Raw genomic sequence first — 23,937 nt, 5'->3', positions numbered from 1 at the left:
GATATATTTGTTCCTGGGAACCCCTCTCCCAGGTCAACATTGATACAGTGTTCATTTCCTGACCCAAGCCTGTGTAAGAGTATTGTGTATGTGAACCTGGTAGATAACTCTGCCCATTTAAAAAAAAAAAAAGAAAAAAGAGAACTCTTCCTATTTTTACAAAAAAGAAAGAAAAGAAAAAAGAAACAAAAAAAAAAAAGAAAGGAAAAAAGTAATCTTTCATGTATTTTGAAAAGATTGAATAGCTATTGTCTTGAAGTTACAGTTATAACTGTAATCAGTCCCGTGCCTTAACAAATGCTGTAGCAGTTACCAAGAGCCTGCAGAGTCTGGTCTCCTGATGTCTTGGCTTCTCTGCCAATATATGATTTCACAAGTTCAGCCTACAAAAGCCTGGAAGAGCTGCTTTTCAATCCCTTCTGTCGTCTGAGAGAGATGGAAAGTAGGAGCTCAGATCACTGTCGTCTTAAAGAATTGAGAAGCTTCATTTTCACTTTTGTTCCTGCCGGCAAGGTTTTAACTTGAGTACTAAAGTCATGTCCCTTTGACAGCTTAAAGGGAGAGATGCTGCAGAAAAGTAAGCTTCTAGCTCCCTTTGCTTGATTCTGCTGCATCCTCTGTTTCTGCCTTTTTCATTGGTGTTACTGGGATCTCTGGTTGTGGAGAAAATGTGGAACAAGCACTATGATTTGGAAGAGTTTCTTCTCCCATTTTGGCTCTGTGTATATATCAGTCCTTGTCCTCTCAAGTCCAGTAAAATGCATATGGCTATATCTTCTTAACTGGCCACTGAAATGCAGCACTTTTATCTGAGACAGCTGGCAGATTGTTATGACTCCACTGTGTACCATTGCATGCTTCAGATTGCTTTCCAGCTTTGTTATTGGTGTGTCCAAAAAACCCAGATTTACTTCATATTTTTGCTCAGTGTAATACTCGCATATGATGTAGTTCTTGGCTGGCCAACAGAAGGGAAAATAATGTTATGTTGGGTTGTCATGTGGAAAGCTTTATAAAAGTTTACTTTGTAATATACTGGTTTGCTTGCAAGTTATAGTGTATGGCTTGTGTTGAGACAGTTGTTTTCAGGTCCCTAAAAATGAATGTGAAATGGACCCTTAAAGAGGCCTTTTGTTTGAGAATGCAAAAGTTTATATCATAAAGCAACCACAATTCTGTGATGTGACTTTCCCTTCAAATGGACAAACAGTAACTTGTCATACAGCAATAAATCAGAGCAGGAAGCAAAGAAAAACCATAAGCTTCTTTCAGCAATTTTAATCAATTGTCCTCGAATTTTCCCTCTGTGGCGTGCCATAATGTTTCAAAAATGCAAGCTGGAAAATAGTGGCTCAATGAGTCTCTTCTGTAACAAATACTGAGAGGTTAAATGAGATTTTTGTGTTTGCTCTGTTAACTCTGCTGTTTTGGAAAGAGAATAGATTCTGGTAGTTTAAAGGAGGAATAAAATGTAAAACCATCACACAGAAGATGAAAATAAATATCCCTCAGGTTTGAAGACTAGCTAGGCTAAATCATTAGGTCTTCCAACACATGCTTTCTGTTTGGAATCAAGTATGCACATTTGAACGGATGTGTGTATGTGTGCACAAAGCTTTGTTACACAGCTAAGAGTTGCTTCTAGAAAGCGCTGCAGAAGCTGAGTGGCCCCAGGGGCATGCAACCTGCACAAGGAGCGTGCAGCTATGGACAGAAGAGCAGCAGACTTGCAATTCCCTCTTCCCCCTGCACCTTGTATGGAAGGTTGGTGAGCTGTTGCAGTCTGAAGCACGTGCCTGCAGCTCTTGGCAGAGGTGCAGCTGTGTGGCTAATGGGCTACGGTACACTTGGCTGGTGGCTGCCAGGGTATATCATCTCCCAGTGTACAGCTATCATTCATTGCAAGGTGAACATTTAGGTTGTAATTCATTTGAGGAGGAACCATTTTCAGCTATGTTAAGGCTTACAGGGAGGGTCACCTTCCCTCCAGTCTGGGTGTTTTGGGTTGCCATTTGTGCCAATGCTGATGGCTATCTTGATAGTTTATCTTTTGAGGGACTGGCTGGAGAAAATCACGCTGCAAATGATGTTGGGCTGCGGGAAAGTGAGGGAAGCCCCGAAGCACTACCTGAACGATGCAGTGGTGCTTTGAATTGGGTCTCAGTTTTCACTGGAAAACTGAAAACAGAGTATCTGGAGCACCATGGTGAAATGACATTTTTTTCTCTCTTGGCAAGAGATGAGACAAAAAAACCCAAGTCAGTAATTAACAAAAACCACCAGAAATCCAGTCTCTGAGCCACTTCCATTCCTGGCTTAGGACAGTGTTTGTAAGGTTGCATTTTTCTTGTGTTTGTAAGATGACATGGAGCTTTTGAAGTGCTTTAATGAAGTGCAGGGCAAAGGAAGAAATTGAGTCTGTTTTCCTTGCACTCAAGTGAGATCTTAAATTTTCACTCTCACCGATTAGAAGGTCAAGGACCTGAATTTCATAACATGCCAAGAGATGGAAATCAGTCTGGTGTTTCCTTGAAGTGTTGTGTGAGCTTGAACTTTTACAGATTTTTCTCTATGTCTTCAAGAACTTCATACAAGAGTCAGGGTTTCTTTTATGGTGTAGGGAGCATAAGGCATACTGTTGTGCTATAACCAGTATATCCTACCATATGCAAGCAAAACTATGGCACTAGGTATGTTTTGAGAAACTTGTCCTACTACAAATCACTCAGGAGTGACTTTTAGGATATATGAATTAGTGAGAATTAAATAGCATATAAAATTAAAATGGAGATCTTTTGCTTTGCTAGCCACGGCTGGTGTTTAGTGCCATGTCAGTGTATATATGTTGTAGTTATTCTGGTTGACTCCCTTTGAAAGTTGGTGCCTTATTTTAAATCCTCCTGCTCTGTCATGTCCTTTTGAGACCAGGGGCCTGTCAGAAGGGGCCTTCATTCCTCTGATGTTAACGCTATCTCAAGCATGGTCTTCAGGCAAGCCTGGTGTGAATTGTCTAACCTCATCTCGTTTCTTTCCTCAGCTGAACTTTGACTTGGATCGTGGCGTGTTCCCTGTGGTCATCCGAGCAGTGGTGGATGAAGGGGATGGTAAGCCTGGTGGTGTGCTCCCTTGGTGGTCTTCTAGTTTTCTTTGAGGTTATGTGATTCCTTCAGGGCAGGCCTCCTTCGGCAATGATTAAAACATTTTACTTGTAGCAAAGGCTTGGGGAGGCTTTCCAGAATAAAAATATTTCAGTTCACCTTAACTTCCCTGTATTAAAAGGGCCCAGCTAATCATGGGCTCTTACATAAAAACATGCTTTTAAAAATAGCCTCCATTTTTTTACAGGAAAAGTGGCCAGGTATTTAGTGATGGAATAGCGTTTACAAGAGCTCCTGGCTCTGCCACCAATGCCAGACACAAATTGGAGCAAATGACTTCCTTTCCCTTTGGGTTTTGCATTTGCAGTTTGTAGGGCAAGGAGGGAGTTGGTCTTTTCTCCCTCTTTGAGGGGTAAGTTATCTTCATAAAAACTATAGCTAACTGTAGGGCGGGTCTTCCCCTAGGAATGGTCAGAGAAAAAGAAATGGCTTTAAAATGCTCAGGCCACTGTTCAACCAAATACAGCTTCATTCAGCAGTTTAAAATTCTCCTGCTTTTTCTGAAGGGTGCTGAATGGTTACAATAAAGAGCATAATCTTTGATGAGAAATAATATTGTTGATTATTTTTAAAGCACGTTGCCATTTTGGAGAGGGAAGTCCAGTAAATGTTTAGATTGTTACTCACCTTGCACAGTGTTTTCCTTAGGGAGTGTGTGCTTTTGGGCTCTGTGTGTTTGCACTCATTCTGAGCACCAGCAATGAAAAGAGCACAAGGAAGTCATGTTTTCTCTAAAATTGGGGGCTGTTGTGGTCAGCAGGACCAGCATTTCACTTCTGCGTTTTGTAACATTTTATAAAAAATTTAAGAATAATTAGAAAGGAAAAAATGCATTGTTGATTGCATTGTTCAGTGCAGTCACTTGCTCAGTTTCTTATGTTGTAGATGTGAAAATGCCCAGAAACTCAGTTGCGTTACTTTACAGTCCTCCAAGCAGGGTGAAATAGAACTGGATGAATCAATTTAAAGTGTGAGTAACAAAGCACAGTGCAACATAAAGGAAATTACTTCTAAAGTGCATCTATTTTTAGTGATTTCAGGCACTGTTAGTAAAATTGACATACATGTATATTTCTTGACCGCAAATATAAAACACCTTCCTCTGTTTATGGAGCTTTTGGCAAGATACTTGTACTTTCTAATGTTGGGCATGCCTAGAAGGACCAAAAATAGAACAGGAGGCAGCACGGGAAGCATACATTTATGCACATACCGTGCCCAGTCTTAGCCAATAGTGTACTGTCATCTATTTTAATAACCTGGAAAGGCAATTGCTTTTAAATCCTCTCCTGGAAAGAATATCAGCACAAAAATCTGTGACATTTGAGTGAGTTTTGAGGAAATTGTTGTGTATTTTGGTTCATTTTTAACTGATGGGACTGGAAGGAGCTGGCCTTGTGTGTCTGGAGCACCTGGAAAATTGCAGCTGGCCTGTAACTGCTTGTGTTAAATAAAATTGAATGGCAAATTAAAATAGCAGTCGGCAAGATGTTGGGTTTGGACTGAATTCTGCCAGGAGATGTTTGCGTGCCTTGAAGAATGTGAGTTTGCAATGTTAGCCTTCTCCCATTCCTGCCAGCGGGATTGCTCTCAGGGAGAGGTACAGAAACCCTTCAGGGAGGGAAGGTGCCGCAGAGAATGGGTCACACAGCTCCAGCCACACATGCTGCTTGAACTCCATAGAGGACATGAAGGGAAGCGATGCCTTTTATCTCTTGGCTATTCAAACTGCAGGGAGGAACCTGAGTTTCATTTACTGAGTGAGCTAGAGCAGCCTTGCCCTTGGCTGGCAGTGGGGGGAACAAGCAGATGAATTCCCAGTTTTACTCCTCTTTTCTGCATGCCGTTATATTCCTGATTGCACCCAAATTGCTATGACCAGTCTCAGTTACCCAGCAAATCTGCAGGCACAGACGCTCTTCTCCCACATACTGCTGTTTCCAAACATGATCTTTGTGCTGTAGCCCAGTGAATGGTTCCTCTTCTTGTCTCTGCTGTTGTGGGAGCCCAAAGGAAGCTGCTGAGCTCCTCTCCCTTTTAGACAGCACAGGAGTTACTTCCTTCAGCTGTTAACTTTCTGGCACCGAGCTGACAGTAGTGTCTGCCAGCTCTTCTGCACGTGCTGAGCACGGCCCAGGTAGCCGTCGGTCCAGGCAGGGCGAGGTGGTTACATGCCTCCCCTTCCCTCGGTGACTCCTCTATGACCTCTGTCTCCCGTTTCCATCTGATGAGTCTGAACGTAATTAAGCAAAAGGGTCCAACCAGTTGGAGCTGAACAGAACCTTAGAGTCTTGAGCCAGAGAGACTGGTATTGCACCTTGGCCTCCTCTATTCTCTATTTGCTGAGGGAGCCATGAATGCAGTACAGAAACCACTGGCAGCCCCTTCTCAATGGTATTGCATTAAGAGGGAAGCCTTGAATTTGGAAGGGGGAAGATGTGTTGTTTGTCTTTGGGGAAAAAATCAGAGAACTGTACAGAGATGTTTCAGTGTCCAAAACTGGTATGAGAAATAAATGTTTTATAAGCATGTTGGATTAGAGTGAAATAAAGCAGTAAGTACCAGGGCTGGAAGTCCTGCCAGCTGCTGTTAAACCAGATGGATTTATTAATCTCTGTGATAAAATCAGGTAATTAAAAACAGGAATTTGAGGGGAGAGCAGAATCCTACTGAGCTCTTTGTTTTACTTTCTCTTTCCAACCTCTGGAAACAAAGTTGGGATAGTTTGGAGCACCCAAGATAATGAAGGCATGTCTGTGTAGGGCCCACCACAGAGCCCAGCAGGCTTTTGTTCTTGCTCTGCAGGAGTGTGAGATGAAGCAACTTGAGGACAAGATAAGAAAAGTTTTAAATTGCAAGAGGGGACGAAAATAGAACAGGTGGTGGTTTAGAAATTGTAAACTGACTAAAATTCAGCTCATGGTAGTTTTATGCTTGTGCTGTTTTCAAGGTTTAACCAGGACTGCTCTCTCTCTTTTTGCAGTGGTAGTTGAGGTGACAGGTCATGCCCATGTTCTTCTGGCTGCATTTGAAAAGGTAAATGAGTTTGGTTTTTTTTTCCCTCTGTCCCTGTCCTTGTATATGTAAATGTTTCCATGGGTCATTAATTTGTATTTATATAACACTTAGCACAGTGGAGTCCTGGCCCATGACTGGGGTTCCTGAGTGCTATTGTAGTACAAATAATTGCTTGCAGCAGCTCCTGTGCAGCCTGTAATTATCATTTGTACCTGAGCTGGTCGCTCAGCTACTTGTAGCTGGCGTTTCCTGTGTGTGGGGAGAGGGTGTGCCTCAGTGGCTGTGATGTTTGAGGGTGGAAGCTGTTGACCATGGCTGCTACCATGCTGTTTTCCAGGGCCTCGTGATCTCTTTGCAGAACTGGATCTGCTGTGTCCAGACCCTGTTGCACCATTGTTTGGCCTTAGTTTACATGTAGCACCAAGCCCTTTTAAAGAATTAAGATACATCCTGCATAAAGACTTTGGGCTTCGCTACTTTTTGGTGGCATGTTTGATGTAGCTGACTGCTGCCTACACGGTAAGGCTAAGCCAAGCTTTATGCACAAGCCTTCATAACAAAATCTCTTCCCATGATAACTGGACCCTGAAAACAGTTGCAAGATCCATAACTGCACCATGTTGTGTCTGGTTGTGGTAATACTGCAGACACACATCCTGGGCAAGTGATACTTGCAGTAACATGCTAAGATGAAGCAAGAGATGCTGGAGCAGAGCTGGGCATGTAGAGAGGAGCAGCATCAATGCTGTGTTGTTAGAAATTCCCCACTTCCAGGCTGGCATGTGGACTGACTTCTGTTTCTCAATCTGCTTGGTTCCTGCTGTATCCCTGAGCAAGTTGACAGGTCTTACTCTGTTCCTTCTAGGTGGATAATGTGGATGGTGACAAGCTGAGTCCGAGGGCATGGGAAGCACAGTCAGTCCTAAGGAAGCCCTGTGGCTGGAAGATGCTCTAAGTTGCTTTTTTGTGGACTTAGTATGTGAAGAAAATTAGTTTTCCTGTGTTAGAAAGGCTGCTCTGAGCACTGGCTCTGTAGATAGTTCTACTCCTGGCAGTTAGAGATCTATCAGAAATTAGATGGGCAGCTGCAGCACCCCTAGGACTAGGGCAGGGATGTTATTCTTCTAGTTTCCCCCTCCAGCTGATCTGGAAAACCAAAACATGCTGGAATCCCTCAGTCATTGTTCAGCAGCACCTAGGAGAGGACAGTGTGGGCAGTGGGTCCTTGGGGAAGGCTGTAGTGTTTGGAGTCGTGCTGTAGATGGAGACCCCCTAGCCTTGCAAAATGAATGATCAGCCATTTCTGAGGAGAGAAAAATAGATGAGACCACCAGCTTCCTGTATGTTACAGCCTGATTTTGAAGTATTCCACATGTGTTTGCCTTCCTCATCTGTGAGGCTCACCTGTGCTCCCCTGGCTATTGCCTTCATAGCTTTTTGGTTGTAGCTAGGTTCAGATTAGGCTTTGGATCTGATGGTGCAAGTATGAGTTTTATTTACAAAGGTGTGTGTGTAGTTGCTGTTTTCAAAGTATCCAAACATAGTGCTGTTGCAGTAAGCCCAGCGTCTGTGGTCAGGGAGTAGAGCTCTTGCTTGGACCTGGATTTGTCCCAGCTTCCTGTTCTAGCATCACATGGCCAGCACTTAATAATAGCACCTTACAGAAAATAGGAAAATACACACATATTGGGAATGTATTAGTATGAGGTTAGAGGTGAAGCTTTGGAAATTTCTGTCTCATGAGATTTGAAAGTGGCTTGAACTGCTCCAGCTTTGGAAGCAGGATTTCAAGGATTATAGGTAAATTCCACATACTGTGCAGAACGTCTGACCTCTCTCGATACACAAAAGTGATGGCAAAATCCTCCTTAATGTTCAGGGAGTTGAATGAGGTATGCAGCAAAACTGGGAACCAGCTAAAGTTGGTCAGGCCATTCCACTAATACTGGATTATGTCCCATGTCCAGGTCTGAGCTCAAGGACTGAAAGCGCTTCCCTTCTTTTTCTAGTCTGTGTGTGCTTGTGAGAGGGAGATGCTGTCTGGTGGGGCCACTTCTTACTTCTAATCTTCCACTGAATGCTTAAAACAAGATCAAAATATCTCTTTTAATGAAAAGTCACAGGCCAAAGTTCTTACTGAGTTCTTTCTCCTCCCTGTTTGATTAAAATATATTCCCCATCCTTAGAATAATTGCAGTTTTTGAAGTGTAGGTCCATAAATCCAGAGGAGGTCCTTGCTAATAAATACTGCTGCTGATTACCAGAGCATGCTCAGAGGACAGACAGGCCAGCAGGCCTTGGTAACTTGCTATTTATATCTATCTTTAAGATCAGAATAGTAACCTTGATGCTATGTGTAGTCTGGCTTTGCAGCTCTTCCAAAGGCAGAAACTTGGCACTTTGTGTTTGTCTGGAAAACAGGACTGTTTTGTCTTTTGGTACAATGTTGTTGTCCCTTTCTTCCGAAACTCCTTGAGCAAACAGATGCACGCCTGCAACTGTTCACAGCAGCAGGGCCTGCTGGAGTTTCCTCTAAATCTCCTTTCCTGCTTTCTAGACTCTGGCAGAGGAGTTGGTTTGGTTCACTTTAGTTGGCCCTTGCAAATGATGGAGAAAATAGTGACAGGAACAGCATGCTATTTCTAATTCTGATGCCAGGTATATGCAGAATTATTCCAGCTGTGCCTGCTGCCACTGAGCAAATTAAAGGCTCGAGGTGGTCACTGCAGCTCTGAAGATGGCAATGTGGAGCACGTGTGACTTGTTTCTGTCTCCATCCAGTGAACAGGCCTTGTTCTCAGCCTCATGCCAGCCCCCTGCTCTCTTGGGGCTCTGGCCTCAAGAATGGCTCTGTAACTGGATGTTATTTAGGGTGTTAACAAATATCCCCTGCCAAGTCTTGCTGGACTTGCTGAAGAAGTGTTTGCACCCAGTCGGACTGCTTGCAGCCTGACAGCATCCAGTGTGACAGTGGATTTTTGTGTATGCTCTGACCCACTTCAGCCAGGTTTAACTTAAGCCAAGTCTGTCTAGCTCTGCACTGGAGCAGACAAGGAGCACTCCGATACCCTGTTCTACTAACTGCTGGGAATGATTGCCATTCAGGCTGTCCCGGTTATACATATGCCACCCTCCTCTTAGGTAGCAGACACCAACTCTGATCATGAGTCTGTTTTAATTTGTACACTTCAGCTATTTAATAAATTTCCTTTTTTCCTACTAGCATGTTGATGGCAGTTTTTCTGTGAAGCCGTTAAAACAGAAGCAGATCGTAAGTACCTGTTTTCTTGTCTACTGCTTGATTAAAGACATTTGCTGATGTCCCACAGGTGCCTGACTGTACTCAGTGGGAAGCTTCAATGTTAGTTTGCTGAGAGCCTGAGATCTCACCTTTTTAGCTCAGATATCACAAGCAAAGGCACTGAGCTACTGGCAACCCTTAACGTTGGGTGGGTTTTGCACACCCAGATGTGTTTTTGGGGAACAAATATGGCAGCGTGGGACTGGCAGAACAATTGTGCAGGTCTCCGTGCTCCTCTGGGAGGCAGGCACTATGTCTTCCAGTCTTCCCTATACATTCCTGCCTTGTTGGCATTTGGTGCATGTGTGGGAAGATATTAGGGGATCGTCTTGTCCCTGCACAAGCTTCCTTGTGCCCATGGTATCTCTGGAGGAGTCCCAGGGACTGAGGCCTTTTGACTCATCTTGCCTGTCCCTTGTGAGTATCCTGGGACTTGAGCAGTCACAGAAATGGTCTTACTTTGAAGCTGCACGCATTATGAGGCGAAGGGAGACCGGCAAAACGGGAAATGTTAGGGATCTGTAGCCCTTCTTTAGCCCATCGCCGTGTGGTGTGATGTGCAGAAGCTGTGCGCTGCCTTATCAAGACTGAAATTGCATCCAGTCTTGCATAGAGAGAAATACATAAGCAACTGCAAGCTGCTAAGATTGCCAAGAATTTCAGCTTCTGAAAGGAAATCTGGTAATCCTGCTGCAAGGGTCAGCTTGAAATATCTTGGAGAAAGAGATGAGATTTTGGTGGTCGATCCCTTTACCTTTAGATATGTGCTGTGTTTCTGCTTTAAATGTGGTTGACTTCAGCTGCTTATGATTGATGGCTAGGGTTTTCTAATCTGAATTGAAAAGCCTTCTACTACCAAGAAGGTCATTAAGTGCCTTGATTAGACACTTTTTGCTCTAAGATATTCCTTCCAGTCCCCAAATCAGAAAAAAGCCACTAAACAGTACCAGTTAATCATATATCAAAATTGCGCTAGGTAATTCACTATCTGCCTCACCAGCGCTGTGCAGAGACTCACGGCCTGTCCTTCAGACTTGCTCATGCCTAGTGGCAGCAATATTAGCTCTCGCTGCCAGAGCTTTATCCTGGCGCTAGTGTTGAGTTACTTGCCACTCCAGCCTGACGTCTGTTCTGAGCCCTCTGTGTCCCAGATTGACCTGTGTTCCCCTCCCTTCCTTGGTGCTTAACTTGGCTGTGTCGCAGCATGATCTCCTGGCTAGTTGATTGATCTGGGTCCCACAAGTATTTTTAATAGAGACAGCCAGAGACTGTTACGGAAAGGAGTCTATAGAGCATGCAAAGGCAGGTTTGTAGTGGGAACAGCCAGGAGAGCCATGCCTCTGAAGGGAGAGCTTGTGCGCTGTGCTGGAAGAGGCTGTCTGAGCGCTGAGGGAGCAGAGCAGTGTGATGCCAGTGGTGGCACTCTGATCACTCTGATGTGATTTCTCACATTCTTCTGATCAGAGAAGAGCATTCATGAGCTGATGAAAAGCTGCTCATTTATCTTGCTTGTGGGTTTTTGGGGGGATTTTTAAAAAATTTTTTTTCTTTTTTTAAAAACGGCGCTCACATGGCTGTGAGCAATCTGGGTTGGTGTTGGGTTACTGTGCACACTAATGCAGTGTGTACCGTTCTCCATTTAGCACTCCGGACTCCCCAGATGGAGGGCTGTCTTGCTGGAAGTGCTCTCTAGAGCAGTTCCTACCCTACCACAGTATGGTTAGCTGACTCCTACAGTGAAACAGTGTGTGCTTGTCTGTCTTTACTGGCAGAGCATGTAACCTTCCCACTCAGTGTTTGGTTGTGGGTACTTTTTTTATTGGCAGTTTGTAAAATGTAATGTTTATATGTTCTCTCTCGTGGCTTTTAAAATAGAAGGAAGCTCTTGCTAGAAGAACACACAGTACCACTGAAACTGAGATAGCATCTGCACCCATAAGAGCGTAGAGCAGAGGTATAGAGTATATGGCTGCAGTATCACATTGCACGTTCTTCCCCATCACTGCTTTTCTTTTACCTTCCCCTCCTTGCCGTTGCCTGGATTCCCAGGTACCTTTTGTGTGCATCGATCTCTAAAGCTCTCTAGGAGCAGAAGCAGCAGCTAATGAGCAGAACTGCTTTGTTCTCTCAGCTGAGATCAGTTATAATGTATGTACAAACCTGTTTAAAGAAACTCAACATGGATGAATGCAAACAGATGGATCAGCAAAATAACATGACCTGGACTTGGCCAGTGGCTCCTGTGTGCATCAGCTGAGGCTGTATATAGCAACAGAAGCCTTTGGAAGGATGACGTGGTGCGGCATGGGTTGGAGAAGCATGAAGGTGAAGGACTGCACTGTGTACAATCACCTACTCCTTCTTACTTACTCCCACTCTTTTAAAACCCAGAGATCTTTCTAGTAATAGCCATGTTGCACTGCTCACCCTTTTCCTACTGGGACATGAGCTTCTCAGGATTTTGAGAGGCAAGCAGTTAAAACGAACGCAGACTCCTGCAGAGGCTTTGGTCTCTTCCTTCCTGACCTCTTCTTTGCTTTGAGCTGACCACTTCTGCACTCACTGTCATTCATCATGATCCTCTGAGGAGTCAGGATGCTGTAACAAGACTCTCTTTGAAATGTCAAGTTACAAAAGGACATCTCCCACATAATTGTTCCCAAACTTCCTGGGTGAGTTGTGAGCTGCTGCAGAGGATTTTGCTCAGCAGTCCAACAGCTGACCTCATTACTGTGAAATGCAGGCCTAGAACAGATTGTCTGTAAGCTGCACGCTGAGTTAAACGGGGAGACTCTGGAATTAGTTTGTTAAAGCTGCTGTGTCCCGGCTCAGAGCATTTCTAAACTGGCAAACACGTTGGATATAACTAGATCCTGCCCCCATCTTGGCATGTGACATCTTCTGCAGCACTGAAATCCCATGGCAAAGCCATTGGTCTTCTGAACACCTGGCTTGACAAAGGGAGAGGAGGCCAATTACACGTGGAAATGCCAAAAGCCCTGGGATTGACAAGCTGTTGAAGCACTGGGTTCCTGGTGGCTTGGCTTCACTGCATGGTGTCAACTGGACAGTTACTGAAGATGGCAAGAAAGCATTTCCTTCCCCTGTTTGTGACATGTGTCAGTTTGATACCTTGCAACCCCTTCACCGTTTTACCTGTTGCTGGGTTTTGTGCAGAGGAACATGCTCTGCTCTGAGGAAGCTGCTGTGTAGCACCAAATCTCGGGGGATCAGTATCTTTGTGCATCTTTGTAGAGGCTGCTGCTCACAGCTCTAAGAGTCTTGTGCTGTACTTGCTGGCTAAGCTAGGGAACAGGGGAGAACACCCCACAGTGCAGAGGGGGCTTGCCTTGCTGGGTCTCAAATTGTCAGCCTTTCTTGCCTCAGTGCTTTAATTCAGCTGCCTGGGGGAGTTTGCAGGCAGCTGCCAGCATTTGCATAAAGGCATGGCTCCAAGGAGTAAGTCCCAAGTTTGGGGCTGTGAGCAGCTTCCACTGAGCCTAGAGCACTTTCTGCCACCACACACCCCAATTTAGAGATGTGACCAAGGGCCTGGAGGTGGTAATAAATGACACTGCACTAATGTTGTCCTTCATGTGTTTCTCATGCTAAGGGAGATGGTTTGTCCGTCTTCAGTAGCTTGACCTTATGCTCCCAGGAGATGAACAGAGAAGTGATGTGCAACCATTGATGTGCCAGTAACAAGCTGTTGGCACACAGCACCTCTCCTGAGGTTACAAAGATGGGTGGAAGTTCCTCTTGGTTCAAGTTAAATAGTACTTCACAGAAGGAAAGGACTGTGGAAGGCTTGATTGCCTCTAGCTTGTCTGAGCTATGGGTGCGTGTTTCCTCTTGATCTCTGAGACAAGCAGAGTAATTGTTTTTCAGATGATTTTGATAGTGACAAAAGTGGTCAGTTGGGCTCCCTGCTCAGACCAGATGGGATGGGCACCACTTTTTGAGCAAGGAGAGACTCATTCTCCCAGATATCCTTTGCAGTATTTGTTTCTGTTAATTTTTTTGTGTGGCTCTAGGGGAGCTGGCTGCTGTGGGCATAACATGGACATTTGGGCACAGGGAGGGAAGGGAAGTGATAACAAAGCAGCAATGACAGAGCAGTCTTCTTCCCTAGGTTGACCGGGTGAGCTATCTGCTTCAGGAGATCTACGGCATTGAGAACAAAAACAACCAAGAGACCAAGGTAAAGGTGCTCAGGAGGCTCCTTGTCCCTGAGCTGTGGGTTTCTAGCCTGCACCTTCTGCTTTTGAACTTAACTACGGGGCTTGGCAGGGCAATGTGGAGATGCTTCCCAGAATCATAGAATCATGGAATGCTTTGGGTTGGAAGGGACCTTTAGAGATCATCTAGCCCAACCCCCCTGCAGTGAGCAGGGACATCTGTAACGAGATCTGGTTGCTCAGAGCCCCATCCAACCTGACCTTGAATGTTTCTAGGGAGGGGGCCTCCACTACCTCTCTGGGCAACCTGTTCCAGTGCTTCATCACCCTCACTGTAAAAAGAATGTCAAGTCTGTGTGCAGGCACTGAAGAAGCCCAGGCATGGCAGGTCCTCACTGTTGTAAGGCCCAAACAATCAGTGGAGTTGTGCTGAGATAATTTTAGATAGCATGAGGCTCTTGAGGATGTTCCCTGGGGCTGAAATTGCTGGGAGAGGATATAAGTGCCCCATGGGGCAAAGCACTGATCTTTAGGGCTTGTAGAGACAGTGGACCAGTGTAAGCTGCGACTGTTGGTGTTCTGAGGCTGCTGGCCAGTCTAGGTGCTTCCCAGTTTGCACAGCCAATAGTATCTTTTTTTTTTCCTCATTGATTGCAAATGAGCATTGCCTCCCAGGCTCCTCTGAAATCTTCCCTCTGGTGCCCACGCCATCTCACTGCCTCTCTGCAGTCAAGGCAGTCATGCCTGGCGTGTCTGCACTTTGCTCCTGTGGCTCCTTCATCATCTCATGTTTGTTGCGGGGGGTGTGTGTGTATTTTTTTTAATGGGGGGACTGCATGTTCCTATAGCATTGCAGGGAACAGAGCTCTCTAGGGCTTGCCAGTGTCCAGAGAGCAGCCTGCATCCCCCAGCCAGAGGGAGCACAGCATCACTAAGGGATGTATATGCAAATGCCTTAACCAGAAACATTGTTCATCTTTAGGCAGGAGCTTCTGCTGAATCCCAGCTTGCTGTGCAGCCCCATGTAGATTACATGACTGCTTTATGCTTGCTTTAGCCTTATCTATGTAGAGCTGCCCTTTGCTGCCACCTGGGCTGCAGAGTGTACCAAGTACTGCACTCAGGATCACACTGCTCTGGTGCGTGTGGTGCGTGATTTGCAAGTAGAGGAGTAGCCAAAGAGCAAGACAAGCAGGATTTCCTCTCCAAGCAATGCAGTGTCCTGCCCAAAGCATCCTGTGATCTCTGTCTGCCTGTGCCAACAGGTAGCGCTTGAAGGTGCAGGAGGGAGAAGTCTTTTCAAAGATTTTTCTTGCACAGGATCTGTTTTAAGAGGATTGAAGGCTTCTGTTTGGGTCCTCCAGGGTCTTGTGATGATTCTCTCGATCCAGCAATCATGCATTTGTGGCCCATCAGACAAGTGGCCTGGGGCCATTTTTGTTCTTCTTAGTATACTTGGCAAACTATATGAATGGAAAAGCAAAAAGCCTGCCCTCCCTACATCCCAAAACAGATGAGGAGTGCATGTGATGGGGCAGACAGGCTTGCAGCCTTTTGCTGGCACAGTCAGCATGTTGGGTGTGGATGTGGCACTAGCAGGTACTATATATTGCAGTTTACGCCAAGGTTGCCCATGGTCTGGCATGTGTTAGCCCTGGTGACCAAAGGAGCTTCATGAAGTGGGAACAGGTGAAGGTGGAGGGTGGCCCATGCTGGGTCATGAGTTTGGTGGGCTCTGGCAGAACTTCTGTGGCATCCGTGGGGAGACTTTGGGGTTCTCGAGTGTCAGTGAAGAGAGCTCTTGCGGTTGGAGAGTGGGTTTCTCCTCCAAGCAACAGCTTGCTTGGTGGCTCTAATCCAGTTTGTGGGGCTCTGAGTGACGGAAAGACTGTGTGACACATGTTCATGTTGAATGCGTTCACACTGACGTTTTTACCAGGGTAGCTGAGAGCAGGTGAGTATCCCAGGCTGGTTCTCCTGCAGCTGCATGAAAGCTTGTGCCAGTACAGGAGACTGGTGAAGATGTTGTGGCAGGAGAACCACTCACTCCGTCACTTGTTCAGAAGACCTGTGGAAACTGGGCTAGACATGCCTGGAGTGCCTCCTTCTGTCCAGCCCGAGGGCAGCCTGACCTGCCGCCTGCCACAGTCAACAAGCAGCTCCTTTGTGGGCTGCTCTCTCTCTGTGGACATGGGGCAGAAAGGCTGGACTGCCAAAGAACCCACTTCCCTCCTGACCCTGGGAGCCACCAGGCTGGCAGGCAGGAGCTTGTTCTTGGTCCCCCTCAGCCAAGGGGATTCCTACCCCAAAGGGGCTCCCCTCTGCACACAGCCTAGCTCTGGGGAGGGACAGCTATGCCATGAATGCACAGTACAGTGCCCTGGTCTCTGGCCTTTAGTGAGCTCAGAGCAGAGACCCGAGAGGAAGGAGTGTCTGTAGCAGGGCTGTGTGGGCTGGAGCTTGGTCTCCTTGAGAAACCCCCGCTCAGAGCTTGTCCTGGTTTCGGCTGGGATAGAGTTAATTTTCTTCCTAGCAGCAGGCATAGTGCTGTGTTTTGGATTTAGTAGGAGAAGAATGTTGATAACATGCTGATGTTTTTAGTTGTTGCTGAGTACTGCTTATGCTAGTCAAGGACTTTTCAACTTCCCATGCTCTGCCAGGCGCACAAGAAACTGGGAGGGGGCACAGCCAGAATAGTTGATCCAAACTGCCCAAAGGGCTATTCCATACCATATGACGTCATGCTCAGTATATAAATTGGGGGGGGGGTGGCCAGGGAGCAGCGATTGCTGCTCGGGAACTGTCTGGGTATTGGTCAACAGGTGGTGAGCAATTGCATTGTGCATCACTTGCTTCGTGTATCATTATTATTATTATCATTATTATACTGTTACTATTAGCATTACTATTTTACTTTATTTCAATTATTAAACTGTTCTTAATCTCAACCCAGGAGTGTTTCTCACTCTTACTCCTCCGATTCTCTCCCCCATCCCATCGGGGTAGGGGGAGTGAGCGAGCGGCTGCGTGGTGCTTAGTTGCTGGCTGGGGCTAAACCACGACAGAGCTGCGGAAAGAGGATGCCAGCTCTCTCACAGACTTTTGAGTGGGAAATTTCCCCAGGCCCAGAGTCCCTTGGCTGTTCGACGTGGTCCTTTCCATTCACATGCCAACGTCTTGCCTCTGATTGCAGCCTTCAGATGATGAGAACAGCGACAACAGTAATGAGTGTGTGGTTTGCCTGTCGGACCTCCGTGACACCCTCATTCTGCCCTGCAGACACCTCTGTCTGTGCAATTCCTGCGCTGACACCCTGCGCTACCAGGCCAACAACTGCCCCATCTGCAGGCTGCGTGAGTATGTGCCCAGGAAACAAGGGCGTCTTTCTTCCTCCTGGGCTCCTGTTAAGTCAGTACAGTCTGTGAGAGGGAGCATATATTTTATATACCCCACCCCAAGGCTCAGCATCAAACATGCTGCTGCTCTCACTGGCATCTGGAGATTCCTGGCACCTAAAATAACTGTCCTCAAACAGGGAAGGAGGAGAGCACATGGGAAAACAGCCCTTTGTCCAGTGCCTCCCTGGCCACTTGCCCCGTCCCTGGGATGGATCTGAGGGTGCAGGTGCTCTGAGCCGTGCCATGTAGGCAGTTCTTGTGGTTTGGTGAAGATGGAAAATCCCCCAAAGGAGGAGATGTAGAAGCTTTATCCTGAGAGTATCTGGCCAAGACAGCAGCCAGCCCCACCGGAGGGCTGTCCAAGTACTTTGCATGATTTTTTTTTTTTCTTTTTTCCATCTGACAACCTTACTTTGACTTCACCAGGGAGGCAGAGATGAGATAACAGTCAATTTGGAGTCCTTTGCTTTGCCAGGAGAGTTAGGAGAAACTGCTTAACCCCTGCATTCCTCAGCTCCCAAAAGGTGGAAAAAATGAAATACCTGTTCTGATACTCAGGCAGCACTTACTGAATTCCATGTCTTTTCTCAAAAGCACAGAGGCATAGGGGTCTCTTGAGAAAATGCTTGTGGTTTTGCTGCGATAGACAGATTGTATGTTTTACCCCATGCTTGCTCTCTGAGGTATTTGATTGTTTCTAATTGATACTTCTCAGGAAAAGAAAAAAGAGCCTAAGACAGATGTTTGGCCTGAGAAATTAAGTCTAAACAGTTCAAACTTGGCAAAGATGCAGTAACCAAAAGCAGTATCTTATCAGAGGAAGTGCCAGACAGCTTTGACTATAAGTAGCACAACTTAAAACACAGGAACAGCATTCTCTCATCTGCGTGCTGCAGTGGAGTAGGTTGTATTTGTTTGGAAAGTACCCCCATGTCTGATTTCCTGGGAATCTGCTCTGGGGAGTGCAGAGGCAGCAAGGATAGATTTGCACCTCTGTCCTCTGGCTGTAGGCTGATCTTGCAAGCAGCTGGGTGCAACAAGAAATGCCTGAGCTTTTCCTTATGTATGAGCAAGTTCTTACAGCTGCATCAGAACAGATGTCTGGCTCATTCATATGCACCCTTGGCACAGAGGAGCTAACAATATTAAAGATCTGCAGATAGAAAATGGGACTGTGGGCAGGGAGTGGAGATCAAAGCTGTTGTGGTGGGAGGACCAAGGGATCACTGTGCTGGAGACAGGAGTTCAGCCACTAACCCTCTGGCTGGGTTTGCAGCTGTTGCAGAGCCTCTCACCACCATTGTGCCGGCCAGTGAGTGAGCAGCCGATGGCAGGAACAATGCTTCCAGCACCAGCTGGACCCCAGGGCTGAGACTTGTGGGTCTGAATTAACCCAAAGTGGTTTTGCATGAAGTCCCCCACCATTCTGTAGCTTGCAGTGTGCTGCCTGAGGGAGAGCTCATGTTTTTCTTACTGTATTGTACAGTATCAGGCCTGAAGCACCTCTGTACATGACTGTACCGGGGCAGGCAGCGCCTGTTCTCTTCAAGGGCTATATGTACACAGACTTTTTTGGCCAGCAGATCTCTCCCCAGTATAGACCGATCAACTAGAAGCCAGACCATAGCGCTTGGCTTTGGTGTGCCCATGGTCCTGCTCCCTGTGCACATGGGGAGCTCCCCCATGCCAATAGCATGTCTGCAGCAAGCTGAGTTGGTCCAGCACGCGTCTAGCATGGCCTGGCCCTGTTTGGCCGCACGGTCACCTGCCTGCTGTTCTCTCCTAGCCTTCCGTGCCCTGCTGCAGATCCGGGCTGTGAGGAAGAAGCCGGGGGCTCTGTCACCAGTGTCGTTCAGCCCTGTCTTGGCACAGAGTGTTGACCATGACGAGCACTCTGTAAGTACCTCACAACCCCCTGTGTAAAGCCTGAGCGTTGGTCTCAGCCTGAGTGGGCAGCTTGTGTGTGCATGAGTTGCTTGGCCTGATGGCTGGCATCCCTGGGACCTCAGGAGGTGCGCTCAGGCCTCGGAGCAAGGTCTTCCTGAGCAGTGCAGCCTCTCTTGTCAACCCTGCTAGACAGCCAGGATCTCTCCTCTCATGGATTAGTAATACAACTGATTTTAGCTGAGTGGCTTCCTGTCTTTTGGAGGAAACAAATCCACAGAAACTTCAGTCTGAGAAGGTTTCTCGGGGCCTGTCCCAGCAGAAGAGTGGCAGACTCTGGGCATGACAGGGTGGGAGCTGGGAAAATGGGGGAGGTTACAGTTTGACTTGCACACACATCTGTGTGGCAGCATGCTCTGATGAAATGCCCTTCGCATTGGAGTTCCGAGCATGGTAGCAGAAAGGCCTCTTTGTGCCAGCTTTCCTGAGTGATCAGGGTCTCAGCAGGCAGCTGGGGGAGCGGGGGATGGAAAGTGCGTGGTGCTGGTGGCCTTGGGGCCCAGTTGCATGTCCCCGGTGTGGTGAGGGCAGCAGCTCATTGCCTAAGCAGTGCTGTTGCACAGCTGGTTCTGGCAAGACACATGAGATCAGAGTGAGGAGAGGGAGATCTGCATCTAGATCATCTTACAGACTTCAGTGGGAACAGAAAGATATTGTCGCAGAAAAAGCCTGGGTTTATCTATCTGTCTTCTGCAGCATTGTAGTCCTGCTACCTTCAACTGGGGCTAAGAAATAGGGCAGGGGAGAAATCCCAAGGGTTGTTGTGAAGCAGAGCATGGTGCGTAGAGGAAGCAGGTGCTGTCACCTGGAGCGAGGTGAGGAGATGCTGTGTGTCTCTTCATGTCACTAACCTCAAGAAACAACTTCTTTAAAACATGGTTTTCTCTTGACAGCGTCCCTTTAAAACCCTTAAAGTGAGCACTGTCTCCCTGCCCAGCAGGAAACCTAGAAAGGAAACAGTAAGTGGACTTGGTTGTGTTTGGCTCCTGCGGCAATTCTTTGCCAGCAGTGTCACTAGCACGTGGAAGTGTTACACATGCGAGGGCTTGCTAACACGCTGGGTTTGACTTGTGCCCCTGCACAGGCTGCAACACTTCACATACTGCCTCCATGTTAGCGGTGAGACACTTACACCCTGCACAGACGATCACTAACCTCCCTGGTTTGCGTGCGGAGGAACAAGCAAGATGGAAGCAGCTTGCCACAGCAGTCTGATGCTGACTCTCAGGGACTGTCCCCAGGTCCTGAGCCTGGCTGCTTTATAGTTCCTGGCCAAGATGTTTTTGTAGCTTTGTAGGACTGTGGGCAAGCTGCTGTCCCCTTGGCTCATCCAAAAGCTTCCTTGCACTTGTCTTATCCCCTTGGCAGTTTGGCGTGGGCACATCTTCTTGTGGTTTCCACCCCGATGCTGGGATGTAGAGGTAGACAAATAGGCACAGCTGGACCAGGTCTTGCATTCAGGAACACTGGCTGCAATGTGCTGTTTTGCTTTTACAGAAACAGGAAGGATGGAGCTTGTTTTGTTGGGGACTCTCTGAGTTGGTGTGAGAGTGTGTAACTGGAATGCCATGCTGGGGACAGCATGAATGGCAGTTGTGGGGGTGCAGGAGCCAAGAAGGGGAAAGGTGAGGGAGGCCCCCAGACCAGGAAGGGTCTATTAGTGCCCTCTTTGTGTACTCCCATCAAATGCAGCTACAGCTGTCATTGGTAGCGAGGAGGCTGCAGTTTTCTTTTGCTCAAGCTGGCCTAGATGCTCAGCCTTACAAGGAATGTGGCTCGCTGTGCTTGTCATGTCTGGAGAAACCTGAACCCATCCTCAGGTTAATGAGGCAAGCTTGGCATGACCCTGGCTCTCTGCAGGCCTCCTACAGCGACTAGCAGTACTCCTGCTCGAGCAGTGGCCTCTATGGGTGGTGTAGTGGTAAGTGTCCTGGGAGAGAACAGTGTCTCTTAGGGTTGTTTGAAAGCTCAGTTACTTTGCAGTGAGGGTGTCATAGCCATTGGCTGAGAAATCCTCCTCCAGCCTCTGAGCTGTGCTGCAGAACTTGAGCTTTCACCAGATTGAACCAAAATGAGCAGCCTTTGAACCCTCAGGCCTTGGTCTACACAGCCAGGAGAAAACATACCAATCATGAGCCAGGGGGTTTTGTCTCCCTGACTTTTCTGTCCACAAAATAGCACCTCTGAGCTGCTGTCTGGAAATGAAATGTTTTCATGGAGATGGCTTTTGGCCCTGCTGCCTGCAGGTGGCAGCAACTGTGAACTGATTCCTTGTTCAGCTGACTTGGTTATCTTGCAATCGCCAGCTGTGGTCTTCAGCGCAAGCACAGAACCATCACAAGGCCGATACTTAGGGGATGTGGGTTGATGCCTGACCCCAGTTGCTGCTTGTTCTTTCCTCCCCATCAGCTCTAGCTCCTTCTGTGACCACAGCTGAGTCAGTTCAGCAATCAGCTCACACCAAATCAATGGCTGGGTTGGAACAGGTTCTGGGCAGGCTCATCTGCAGCTGTGTGGTTGGGAGATCAGGCACAGAGAAGCTACGGGAGTTCACGGCCAGGCTTAGCAGCAACACACCATCTTAGATACAACATAGAACCACCTCCCTGAGGATACAGTGCTGAAACAGCTCAATTTAATGTAAGCCCGGACTGCTGCAGTCTTGCCTCTTTGTTTGCAGTGGGCTGGGCTGAGCTGCCTATGGCCTTCTGGGTTGCAGCGTAAACCCTGTTTGTGTCTGAGTCCACAGGATCTTTATGATCTGGAGGATTTGTGGAGTTAAACCAGTGTTGGTTTAATGGCTTTGCAAGGGTCCCTTTGGCAGGCAGCTTAGTGAGTTACAGAGGGAATGGGAATTGTTGCAGTTCTGCCCTCCTCCCTTACGGAGTCAGTGGTTCTGTGATCCCTTTCCTACCTTTTAGCAGACAGCCAGCATGAGCAGCTGAGAGGACCAAGACCATGGGACAAGTGGAAGTGGTGTAGGCTCTGAGGGACCAGCTCTCAGCTGGTGCACATGTACTGCCCTCCTTTGACTCTCTCTTAGTGACACCGGTGGTGCTGTGAAACAGCTGCGTGTACCAGGACTGGAAGCACAAGCGGTGTGCTTATTGAGGTGGAAGGGTCTCTGAACCATTGGAGGAACTTTGGGGGGGGGGAGGCGGGGGGGAAGAAGTATTTTATAGCAGCTTTGTTAGGAACCTGCTTTCTCACGCTCCTTTTCTGGCTCTTGAAAGAGCTCCCTAGTATGTCAGGGGGAGTGCCGAGCCATGTTCCGGCTTGCTGAGATGCCCAGTCTCTCAAGCATTGCTCTGGAAACTTGTCTGGACCATCAGTGTTACAACCCAAAGGAGAGTGTGTGGCTGTTGCAGGGGAAGGAGGCTGAGGCTCTCTGGAGAGGTGGCTGTGGGGATGGGCTGCTTGGGAGCGCAGTGTGGGAGGTGCAGGGCTGGGTTGCAGCAGGGCTTTTTAGAGAGGCTTCCAGCCTGATGAGGGTTTCTTAACATGCCCCTCTCTTTCTCACCCACAGAGCTCTGACAACATCCCTCCGGGCTACGAGCCCATTTCCTTGCTGGAAGCGCTCAATGGCCTTCGCTCTGTTTCCCCCTCCATCCCGTCAGCTCCTCTGTATGATGAAATCAACTACTCTGGTGTGGTGGATGGGATGCCGCCTGCAAGTCGACCACTTGTTGGGATGGACAGAGCCGTGGAAAGCAGCCACCAAAAGGGCAAGCGGAGCAAGTCTCCAGATAGGTCAGCATGGGGACAGAGGGGTTTACTCCTCCTGCAAGCCCTGAGGGCTTGTGGCCACACGCACTGGGAGCCAGGAGAGGGCTCTGGCTGGTCCCATCACTGGTAGCACTGCTAACTCAGAATTTTAGGAGGCCAGCCAGGTACATGAGTACCAGTGAGAGAATTGGGACACCGTCCCCCTATTTAGTCTGAGGTGACCAGTTTATTGTCTCTTAAGGGCTGGCTTTGTCAACAAAAGAAAGAGGATTTTTAACAAGGAGATTTCATCCAAACTTTGGATAGAAATGTCTCCTTTCCAATGCAGTTAATCCCTCAATTTACATTTGACATCCAAACCTTGCTGGATTTCAGTTTCTCATGGAGTTCCCCAGGAACAAAAGAACGGGGAGAGAAGTGGCCTTAATTTCAGAGCACAGAATGCTGAGTGATATCCATTAGTTGTTGGCTGAAGCCTCCTCTAGTGGCCTTGTGATGAAGGATGTAGGTGTGGATGCCATGGAGTGGGCAGCCCACTGCAGGTGCCCTTCACGTGTCCTTTGCGGGGCCATACGGACTGGGTTTGTTGCTGGCACTCCTCACTGTACTCCATTCCAAATTTCCCTCTGGGAAGGGAGCCCCTGAAGGTGTGAGGAGCAGTGTGGGACCTGGGCCTCTTGCTTTCCATGCAAAGGCACATTTGTCCAAGTTGTGTTACTGTGCCGAAGCTCTGCGCTGCTTGTCTCTGTCCCAGAAACTCTGCTGCTGCTGTTCTCCATGTGGCTGATACTGGAGGGCCCTGGTGAATTTAGCTCAACAGTTTGAGCTCCTGCTCATGCGTCTTGGCTTACGCTGCTGGTGGGGGGACAGGGCAGGGGTGGTGACAACTTGAGCTGCTGCCACCAAATCCACCAGGGCCCACGGTGCTGGCAGCACTGCAGCTCCTTGCAAATGGAGTTTCTCTTGCCACAGCACACTGCGGTCTCCCTCATCCCCAATCCATGAGGAGGATGAAGAGAAGCTCTCTGAGGACTCTGACTCGCAGCCAGTACTGAGTGGGGGTGAGCTGGTCCTGAGAGAGACCAGCTCTCCAGAAGTAAGTGCGCTCTGCTGGGGAGCTGCTCTGAGCCAGAGCTCTCCTGGGGGGGCTTCTTCTGGGACATGGGCGGTGCCCTGTGAAGGGCCATCGCTTCCTCAGTGACAGGGTAAAGATG

The 23,937-nt window shown here is 47.7% G+C and overlaps 1 protein-coding gene across 2 annotated transcripts in view; it reads left to right on the top strand.

The window, feature by feature from the left end:
* The window catches only part of MGRN1 (mahogunin ring finger 1), a 57,356-nt gene that overhangs the window by 30,801 nt on the left and 2,618 nt on the right, over positions 1-23,937 (top strand). Inside the window, exons 6-14 of one of the 2 annotated variants that reach the window (XM_075719194.1) lie at positions 3,038-3,104; positions 6,142-6,194; positions 9,400-9,447; positions 13,610-13,678; positions 16,849-17,008; positions 18,840-18,949; positions 19,891-19,956; positions 22,524-22,747; positions 23,696-23,819. In XM_075719194.1, the coding sequence (XP_075575309.1) occupies positions 3,038-3,104; positions 6,142-6,194; positions 9,400-9,447; positions 13,610-13,678; positions 16,849-17,008; positions 18,840-18,949; positions 19,891-19,956; positions 22,524-22,747; positions 23,696-23,819 (921 nt within the window). The remainder of the gene's footprint in view (positions 1-3,037; positions 3,105-6,141; positions 6,195-9,399; positions 9,448-13,609; positions 13,679-16,848; positions 17,009-18,839; positions 18,950-19,890; positions 19,957-22,523; positions 22,748-23,695; positions 23,820-23,937) is intronic. The other variant, XM_075719195.1, reaches the window with a different exon arrangement.

This window comes from Pelecanus crispus, chromosome 11 (assembly GCF_030463565.1).
Source record: "Pelecanus crispus isolate bPelCri1 chromosome 11, bPelCri1.pri, whole genome shotgun sequence".
Lineage (NCBI taxonomy): Eukaryota > Metazoa > Chordata > Aves > Pelecaniformes > Pelecanidae > Pelecanus > Pelecanus crispus.
Note: the sequence above shows the minus strand (reverse complement) of the source record. Positions and strands in the feature narration are given on the sequence as shown.